The following is a 10,922-nucleotide window of genomic DNA, read 5'->3' on the forward strand; positions in this document are numbered from 1 at the left end:
GTACTTGGGTTATGTTATGTTTAAAACGTATTTAAAGTCACATTAAGAGTATTAAAACCAACGCTTTCATTTTAATTATAGGCCTTTACCTGCCAAGACAAAATACATTTTTTTAGTAAAATTAAAAATGCATTCTTCCATATTTAAAAATGCATTCTTCCATATTTACTTTTAGTCCAGTTCTGGTTTTTTGGTCAATCTTCTGTATTTGTAATTCTATCCTACATTTAAACCAATGAAACTACTTACTTTCCACCAGTAATTGTGTGGAAAGGAATTTAAATCAAAATAACTTTCACTCGCTGAGTAAACTGGGCCCAGGTATGTTTCAAGAATAAAACTACAGCAGTCATGTGAGCCTGCATTTGGGCAAAGCAGCTTGCTGGCATAAAGTACAGCTAGGGCTACCTTGAATATCTCAGGTTTATGACTAAGTATCTGATCAATTAAATGTGACTTTTAAAATAAATAACAGCAGCTCTACCATGGCTGTAGCCTACATAAAGGAGAGCTCTAATATACACACTCAAAGTTGGAGACAATGGTTCTTTTTAACTACTAGCATTTTAGCACACGCAGCAAACGCACATCTATACCCAGACAACCCAGAAACAAACACTTGGCTGAACATAAGACCAACAGACACTCAGCATTGGAAACTTTTATTAATTGAAAAAGCATTTGTCAAGTCATAGACATCATAGCATCAAGAGCAGCTGCATTTGCTCATTTCAAAGATGTGTTAAAAATTGCCCTAATGGTGGCACTAGACAACAAGTCAGGAGATGAAAGTTAATAAAATTAAAGGGACATACTTAAAAGAAAAATAAAAATTGTATGTTGATCCATCCAATATTCAATAATAAGAGCTCAATGGCAATACATTCTAATGGTCAAGATTCAGCTTTATTTTGTCATTGTACATGTTACAGAACAACGATAATCTGTTTACAGTTATACCCCGCCAAAAGACATAGAGTGACAGTAACCAAACATGGGTGACAGGAGGGATAAACTGAAGAGTCGTCATTTATCCCTTATAAGTAGGAAAGGATAGACAGGGTAAAAAAAAAAGGCCAATCTCAGACTACGCTCCGTTGTGGGACTTGAGATAGTTCTTTCTGGACAAAAGTTGTAGCCCCGACATTGGCAAACGTTAGCAGCATTGGCTAACAACAGCATGGCTTGTAGCTGTGGTGCAGTGAAGTGGTCATTATACACACACACAGTGGCTCTCTGTCCGTCAGTGCACACACACCTGCAGAAACATATAAGTTTTTCCCATATGTTCCATTACTCCACCTGGAACATAAGAAGCGCACTGTACCCTGAACTGTATATAAGATTGATTTTGGCCACGGGACAGTCAGTGTACGGTGTATAATTAAAAGGTTGTTTTCTCCGACCAGCTAAGTTCAAATTCATTCACCTTTTTCTCGTCTCTATAACACACCTCTTCCATCCCTGGCTTCCTCCCTCCTCCTCCTCTTCCTCCTCCCCTTTGCAACCCTGCGTCTCTCCACGCCTCTGACTCCCAATCCCTGCTCCACTCCCGTCTTTCCTAATCTAGACAGCAGGATGGGTGACCGGGTGTGGACTGTTTGCCTTATTGTCACTTTAACTCTGGGATGGACCGGGGCTCAGAGTGACACCAACTTCACAAGGTAAAGTGAGAAACTTTAGACTCGATCAAAACTAATTATTCAGGTATGTTTGTCAACTGCGTGGCAATCAATGTTCCTCTTGTGCATCTGTTTTTCGCCACCCGCCCCCCCGCCCCCCCCCCGTTCCATACCGCAAGTGCACATGTGGCATGCCCTTTTCAAGCCCACATCTGTACAAATTAACTACTGTGTGCTGTGTGTGTGTGTGTGTGTGTGTGTGTGTGTGTGTGTGTGTGTGTGTGTGTGTGTGTGTGTGTGTGTGTGTGTGTGTGTGTGTGTGTGTGTGTGTCCCTCTCCTGGTTGCAGTATGATGATTACAGAAAGCGCAGTAGAAATATAAGGTTGCAGTGCAGTTAGGAAGATGTGGTTGGCCTCCTATAAACATACAAAATGACAGCATGCTGTTACTGATGTAGTGATTTGACTGGGCACAGTAGCCTCCCAGTCCTCACGTCTTCTGTTTTTGTCCAAAACCGGCAATGAATTCACATTTTTTGTCTTTGAAAATATGGAGAATTTCGTTATTCAACTTGGTGCTATAAGTACTGCCACACACACAGTGTAAATTGAACATGAGAGACAAACAAATGCCTGTGGGCTGTCAGCTCCAGAGGGTCAGAAGAAGGGAGGGACTCCACCACCACCACTGGTATTTTTCGGCCCAATGTGGCCTTAGAGAGTCACACATACTTGGAGGACATGACAGGAAAGAAAAAAGGGGACTAAAATGGGTTCACAATCACATTAAACAGTCATCAAAACGTTAAATATTATTAATTTTGAGCCACACAGTGAAGTCGACATCTTTTATTGTTTATTGGTCTGTAAAATGTAAAGCTAAGGTTGGGGCCCTGCTTCGATCTGTGTTTATCTGAGGGTGCGTACAAGTGGGGGGGGGGGGGGGGGGGGTCTGTGCATCAGCAACCAACATGTGCGAGCAGGCTCGTTGTGCAACGTTTTAGAGTGGCCATCTGCTGAATCTTCTGTCAGCTGTCAGTGTGTGAAGACAGTCTTCCTGGCGTGGTTTGAACAATTTATATGAAAAAGAAACACATGAAACACACACATACACACACATACACACACACACACACAAAGAAACGCATGCACACACACACACACACACACACACACACACACACACACACACACACACACACACACACACACACACACACAACCAGGAGAGTTCATAGAGAACCTCCCTAGCCTCTGAGAACAGAGACAGACTGTGCCACTGTGGTTTTTTTCTGTGTGTATGTAAAAGTGTGTGTTTCTGCCTCAATACTCTCAGTATAGCTGCATTTCTTACAGTATGAACTGCAGTTGATGGTGGTTGTGTGACACTCTTTTAGGCCCACCTTCAACTGTGGAGGCCACCTGGTCACGGACTCGGGCATCGTTGCCAGTGAAGGATTCCCCAGTGCCTACAAACCCAACAGTAAATGCATCTGGTACATAACTGTGAGTCCTTTAAGTGTCTAAAATAAATGGTCTAATTTGGGTGTTTTTGAAAAATCTTTTTGTGGTCAATAATGCATCGAAAATAAAGTCAACTCCTATCACAATGTGTGAAAAGGCACAGTGATGATACTTCTACTTATGTGATCATTTTGGCTGATTACTCCTCCTCTAGGACTGTACATAGCTCTGTTGCACCTGTTATGGCAGACGAGCCACACCTTTATACTCCTTATAAGTTAAATGATATATACAGCACAGCTCTATATGAGTGTGGATGTGGAGGCAGTGAGCCTTTTGAGAATCACTCCACACCTACAATATGTACCCTGCACAGTTTTATTTGTGTCCAAATTCTGTGTGTTTGAAGCCAGCTTTCCATCCAAATGAAGTTCATATGTCAGCTACATTTTCTGAAAATCTGCAAAAATAAACGCATGTTGTGGCTACGTTTATCTAAGCAGTGGGTGGCACAGGTATGCAGTTGCACAAATGGTTAAACCGCAGTGTATTGAATTGAGCAAGGTTGCATTTGATTGCTCGTGAGTTGAACTTGTCATTTGGCTAAGAATGAATGTATTATTTTGTCTTGAGGGAAGTAACATACAGTTGCCTTAAGTTACAAATAAAATGTGGGGCGCCCTTGGCTCAGTTGGTAGTTACTTGTATTATCTAACTATTATAATATTTTTATAAAAAAAATAAAAATATATATATATTTCCTCCAAAAAATCAGTCTGACATATCCAATATCTGCTGCTTTGTGAGCATATTAAGTCTAAAAAACTTTCTAAAAAAAACTAAATACTTCATATTAAACCTAAGAGGGTACGTCAAGGTTAATTTTGATAAATACCTTTGAATTATTTTACCAAGCATTGTTCTCTTTGCACATTGTGAATAAGGGCAGGTTATATTAAAATAATTTGAATGCAACAACGGTATCAGTAATATTGACATTAAAGGTGGAGTCAGCAATTCTGGAAAATGTTTGTTTTCCAAATCCAATATCCTCACTGTGTGCACGTTGAAAAAAATCCAGGGTTAACACAAAGCATAGGTTCTGTAAACAGACATGTTGTAGCTATGTTGGGCCCCCTCTGTTTACATACCTGTTTACAGAGAGTAGGCTGTGTATTAACACCAAATCATTGTTCAGCACACACAGTATGGACAGGTGGCGGACCGTGAGAAGACATTCAGCAGATTTTGACAAACAGTCGATTTTGACAGCAAGTGTTCTCCAGAATCACTGACTCCATTAATCATAATCCTTTACATAATATCAGGTTTCCGCTCAAAACAGTTCATTGCTAATGTTTTCTTTTCAACCATGGAACATTTCAGAAGGTTAAAACTTTAGGCCTAGAAGCTACTTTCTGGTATTGTGTCCTCGTAGCGTCACCTGTCGCCCCCCCCGCCCCCCTTTGCAGGTACCAGAGGGTCACGTGGTCATGCTGTCTTTCCGCCTCTTCGACATGGAGGCCGACCCCACCTGTCGCTACGATTACCTGGACGTATACAACGGTCACTCGCGCCTGGTGCAGAAGCTGGGTCGTTTCTGTGGGACGTTTCGGCCCGGCGCCCTCATCTCCACCTCCAACACTATGATGTTAGAGATGGTGTCCGATGACGCCACTGGAGGGAGGGGCTTTCTGGCGGCCTTCAGTGCAGGGAAGCCACACATGGAAGGTCTGTGTATGTCATCTCACAGAGCAAAGAAAAAAAACACGTGGGCCACGATTGGTCTCCTAGTTTCCTAGTGACGCCAGCTCTGCCGTCGTCCTGGCAGGTGTTCTTACGTGTGTTTATTGTCTGGTGAAAATAGCTCAATTTTGGTTTGATTTATTTTGGAAAGGGTATAACACAGTGCTCTCTGAAATAAGCACACTACTACAAATCCCCTCCGGATTTCCGAAAGTTATTCAGGGTCTATTCTGAGACAGACAGCGGGATAACGTCATCAAGCTTAAAACAAAGCTCTTCCTGACATTTCATATTTGATCACAAAATATGTTTTTTTTTTCCCTTTTATCCTCAAATACAGGGCTAGAAAAGAACCTTCCCTTTTTATTTTTGAAGTCTCAATCGTCCTTTCTATGCCCACAGAGAACCAGTTTTGTGGAGGCCGGCTGACCAAATCGCAGGGCTCTGTCAAGACGCCCAACTGGCCCAACTCTAATTACCCAGCAGGCATCAGTTGCTCCTGGCACATCTCTGTAGAACCAAGCAATGTAAGCCAATTGTATTTTTGACTAGTCATGTAGGCTATTTAAAACAGTTCCCTACAACTCAGAGAAACATCTTGGAACTTCAATGTGAATGTAAGGAGTTTGACTTATTTTACTATCCATACAATGCATTAAACCATCATCATAATCTTTAAATACTGGAAGTCTAACTGAAATTGTGGGTTGTTGCTGAATGTTGTAAAGGAGTAATTGTCTTAAAATATCCCTAATATTTTCACATGTTATATTCCTTTGTACAAAATGTCAACCAAAAAAGGTTGACGCAGTACGAGAAGGAGGAATGGTAATAGAAGTGAAGGGGCACATCACATGGAAATGTTCTAACTCGTGTAGTGTGTGTTCATGTGTGTGTGTGTGTGTGTGTGTGTGTGTGTGTGTGTGTGTGTGCGTGTGTGTAATAGTGTGACAGCGGGCCTGTGACGAGGTTTAACTGAAAGACTTCATTGAGGGCCTCTGAAGGTGTGTTCATGTGTGCCAAGAGATTGAGCGTAAGGAAAGGAAGGGAAGGAAGCGAGAGCATGGAGAGAGTAAATGGCCCTCTGTATTTCAGGAGTCTGGCCCTCCTCCTCTTCCTTCTACCTCTGCACTCTGCACTGGATTCATGAGGAATAAACCAGCCAACATCCTTCATTCCCTATTATAAATTTCAAAGTTTGTATTGGCATATTTGTCTGTTCATTGCCACCTCTTCCCCAGGTGATCGAGGTCAAGTTTATAAAGCTGGACTTGGAGCCTGACACTTACTGTCGCTATGACTACGTGGCACTGTTTAACGGGGGAGAGAGGGATAACTCGCGACGTATTGGGAGATTCTGCGGAGACAGGTCACCAGGGTGAGATTACGAATCAGAAATGGGTGTTAATAGAGGAAAAAACTCTTGCTAAATGTTGCTTCTCAAAGAAATGGCTTGAATTTTTTGCATTTTCACATATCTCTTTCCTCTTTGCTATTTGTCTTCCTCTCATTGTTACTCTTTATTTCCCTCATCCTTAGAACTATAGTGACGCATGGGAACGAGCTCCTAGTCCAGTTCGTATCCGACCTCAGCGTGACCTCAGATGGCTTCATGGCCCACTACAACAGTGTGCCCCGTGGGTCTCGGACGTCCACCGTCGGGGGAGACTTTATCCACGGACCTCAGACCACGTCACCGCCCCAAAAGCCAGCTGTGACACCGAGAAAACCCACCAGACCGACGCCGAAACCCAAAACACGCATCCAGCCAAAAGCCACCCCAAAACCAGCCAAAAAACCACTGGTGAAGATACCGCTGAAACCTCCGCCGCGTAAACCCATCGCCAAGCCCGCAGTCAAGCCCACAACCAAACCTAAACCGGGTAGACCCACACCTAAAACGCCTGTGAAAAAACCTGCACCTAAACCTAAGACCAAACCTACACCAAAACCTAAGATTGTTAAGCCAACGCTCAAACCTAGCATCAAGGCTAAACCGACACGTAAACCTGCACTGAAGACCAAGCCCACCTTAAAACCTGCTGTCAAACCAGTGAAACCAACCTCCAAGAGCAGAGTTAAACCAGCACCCAAACCGAAGCCTAAAGTGACACCCAAACCTGGAGTAAGCAAGACGGTGACGAAGAAGCCTTTTGTGAGCAAGAAACGTGAGTGGAATGGATTGATTTCAAATTGAACAATCTTCACATTGGTTCGTGTTTGTATACCTGTGCACACCTGTGTCACGAAGCACGTTAATGTGTTTGTTTTCTTCAGCTTTACCACTGAACCCAGTCTGTACACAAGCCTGTAAGAGGACAGGAACTCTCCAGTCCAGCTTCTGCCCTCATGACTTCGGTGAGCCATGTGATCAGTTGCCCTCTACACAAAGACTACGTCTCCATCTATTTTAACATATTTTGTCTTTTTTTTCCCTGTTTATAAGTTAACTGTTGTTGTGGTGTGATAATGTTAAACTTGAATGAGATTCTTTATTCTTATATTTTTCTCGTATATTTATGTCCCTTTCAGTGGTTACGGGTAGGATTACATCTGTGACCATTGGTACAAGTGGCTCAGCAACAGTTGATGTGTCCCTAATCAAGGCATATAAAACTGGGCGCTTGAACATCACTAAATCAGGGCCTGTCCAGTCGATCACACTGACCTCCACCTGCAAGAGGTGCCCTGGCCTATTGAAAGGTACAGTACAACTAACAGTATCCACAGCCTATGCTTGTCTGGACTGTCCATAGCACCAACTGTCAAGCACTCGAAGTTGACATCAAATGCTTGGTCAGTTTCTTAGTCTTAGAAAATCTACATGATCTTTGCTTCATAGTGCCATGCAATGTTTTTACTAAATGTTGAACACATTCTTGCAAATAAACTATAAAATATTAAGTATTATAAGTTTAGACCAGTCAAGGTTATTTATAATAGAACTGCAGTTATTATATTCTTAGTTGTCAACACATCTATGTAAATGCCTGTGACAGGGTCTCTTGGCCTTTTTAAATTTGAGGTTTCAAATATAATATCCAAAATTCAAGTGGCTACAAATTACAGTGCATTTAAGTCAAGAATATGATATATATATAATGTTGCTATATCAAACAGAAACGTATAACATAAGTCATACCTAAAATAATACATGGACTGGAAAAACGCAAAATATCACTGTATACAGACGATTTGAATCGTTACTTAACCAATATTTCCCAAACTCAAATTTTGAATTGGTGAAGTATCATACATTTATTTGATCCTGAATGCAAACAAAATAGTATTTGACATAAAATGACAATTTTTTTTTCTCGCTCTATCTCTTTTCCAGGCCGGAACTATGTGTTGATGGGAAAAGTCGACGCCCATGGCAAGGGCCTCCTCAGCCCCTCCAGCTTCACACTTCTCTATAAACCCATTCATGCCAAAGCATTGGCCAACCTCTCGCGCAAACCATGCTGACATCACAGCCAAACCCACCAATCAGATTTACAGCCCTGACTATGTCTCTGAAAACATTTAACTTTACATAAAGAGTGACAATATTAGCAGTAATATACTCCATAACATAATTACATATTATATAATTATTTTTTAAATAATGGAATCATGTCAGAAAATATTTTTTTTTAAACATAGGCCTACGTCATTACCTATTATTTTTGTACGGTATGTAAATTATAAACTTACTGTGATAAAGAACGAAACTCAAATAAACCATGTAATGTTGGTGCAGTCTTTTTTATATCACACAATGCCATTTGACTTTGCATTACAAGATCCGGGACTGCTGTGGCCCTCAATGTAGTGTATGATTAGTTACAATCTAGGCAAAATGGTAATATCCAAATAGAAACAAGCATAAATCACATATTAAATCAAATATTCCACTATTTGTGTGACCTTTTATTTAGGTTTTGAAGGTCGTCATCTTAGCAACACCATATTAATCGGAAACTGATTGGGGAAAACGCAACCGCAGCAAAATAACAGTCCTATTTGGATGTAGGTCACATTGGTGGTCCAGAAAGCAAACAGGTAGATGGTTATGTTGCAGTAAGGATCCACATCTGTTATTGTCTTATTGTAGTTGGGTTCGTAGATTGAGTAGATCCACACATTACCTATTGCAGAGAAAAACAAGTCAGTGATGTGTTTATGAAGGGCTCATTCACGCAACCCACATCCACCAAACTTTGCAGTTCACCTCAGCTTTACAGCACACTTTACAATCGTTTTATTCCTTCGGTTTTACAGTTCTCATAAACCCTGTTTAACATTGAGCTGTACTTAGCAAAAAGTTCGAGAAAATGTTCCCATATAGACCTTTGGCAACCAAAACAGAGCTAACATTGAAATCCAAATTGAAGGGAGATGTATATACATTTTGTAAGTACATACTGTGATTTACATTTGTTATAAAACCATTTTATCTTTTATCTGTGAATTGAATGGCCCGAATTATTCGAATATACAAGTATTCGTTTGTTAAATTAGTATTCACAGCTCAATTCAGTATTCGGAATATTATTTTTTTTTTTTTAAATACATTTTTTTTTTGCAAAAGTAGCTCAAACTGCTAAATATTTTGTCAGAAAATAATATTTGGATACACAAGTTATACAACAATTGTAAAACTACAAATTAGACTTAATTTAAAATATATTATCGAATTATTTGAACTTTGACCGCTGACCTTTCAAAGCGCAACCGGTGATATCAGCTGTAGGCTACGTGACGCTACTGGCAAACTAAAAGCGGCACCAAGCGCAGTAGGGAGAGAGATGGAGGAAGAATAGATTATGGCCTTAAAGGCCTAGTTCACCGGTTTGAATATGAAGGTGTATTGAATTCTGAGATCCTATGTAGTATAAATGTGCGAAAAAAATTGAAATCGGTTCATCCTAGCCTGAGAAAAGGCAGAAAGAGTGTTTTTTTTAACCCTATATTTCTCTTTCTTGTGACATCACAGAAAGAGAAATATAGGGTTAAAAAAAACTTTCTTTGTAAATATTACTGTGATGTCTTTTACTGTGACATCACAGTAATATTTACAAAGTACGTTTTTTTAACAAAAAGTGCTAGCAACCACTGTGTTTAGAAAAGCTACAATCCCCTTAGTCACAATGTTTGATTATTTCACGTAGAAGCGTTAGGGGGACATCTAGTGGCTGGTTAATATTATTGCAGTACCAAATATCAGTTCCCCCATAAAAAAACAATGAACAGAACAGCTAATGTGCAACATTGATGTTTCAGTTCACTTAGCGGTTATTCGCTACCTATATGCCTTTAAAACAACATACCTTAATGTAAATTGTTGTGGGCACGGGGTGGAAAATCTGGATTTTGCAGGCCTTGAATCCGTTACGGGTTGGTCGACAGCCCAGAGATTGGCAGCAAATAGTCGATGGACCTCAAAACTAAAGTCTTGAATGCCCAACGGTCTAAATGAAGTACAATAAAGTACTTTTTTTTTTTTTCAAAGTTTTTTTTATTAAATGTTAATAACAACGGAATTGTAGCACAGCGAGTACAAATTTTTTCCCCTTTTTCTCCCGAACATACCCCACCCACATCCCACCCTCACACCCAACAACACAAAACACACACCACAAGAAACAAAAACAAACAATCAATATGAAAAAAATAAAAAAAATAAAAAACACATAAAGAAATAAAATTAAATCAAATAAAAGAGGGGAGGAGGTAGCTACTCTTCTATAATTATTGTTGGTTTTTTAAAATAATTTAGGAAGGGCGCCAAATTCTGTCAAATTTATTCTCGGATCCCTGGGTAGTGTAACGTATTTTCTCTAAATTCATACATGCCAATAAAGTACATTTTGTGCTGACTCTGGACTGGAGACCGTGTGTTGTGGAAGATCATTTTAAATTGGTCCAGTCTAACATTGATGGTATTCTGGACCATAATTTACACAGTCAAGCCCGAAATTATTCATACCCTTGGCAAATGTTGACTTTAATTCAACCAGCAAGTGTTTTTCTTGATTGTAAATGACACGGGCTTCTCCCAGAAGATAATAAGACGATGCAAAAATTGTCAGCTTTGATTTACATTTG

The 10,922-nt window shown here is 40.3% G+C and overlaps 1 protein-coding gene across 1 annotated transcript; it reads left to right on the forward strand.

The window, feature by feature from the left end:
- Positions 1-1,565: 1,565 nt before the first annotated feature.
- Positions 1,566-8,553, forward strand: pcolceb (procollagen C-endopeptidase enhancer b). Its single transcript, XM_080052347.1, has 9 exons — positions 1,566-1,664; positions 3,020-3,128; positions 4,559-4,817; positions 5,235-5,359; positions 6,074-6,210; positions 6,372-7,000; positions 7,110-7,190; positions 7,365-7,535; positions 8,170-8,553. Exons 1-9 carry the CDS (start codon positions 1,579-1,581, stop codon positions 8,298-8,300), a joined length of 1,728 nt encoding a protein of 575 aa, XP_079908473.1. The 5' UTR covers positions 1,566-1,578; the 3' UTR covers positions 8,301-8,553.
- The last annotated feature ends 2,369 nt before the right edge of the window (positions 8,554-10,922 follow it).

The sequence above is a fragment of the Ammodytes marinus genome (genome assembly GCF_949987685.1).
Source record: "Ammodytes marinus genome assembly, chromosome: 23".
Classification (NCBI taxonomy): domain Eukaryota; kingdom Metazoa; phylum Chordata; class Actinopteri; order Uranoscopiformes; family Ammodytidae; genus Ammodytes; species Ammodytes marinus.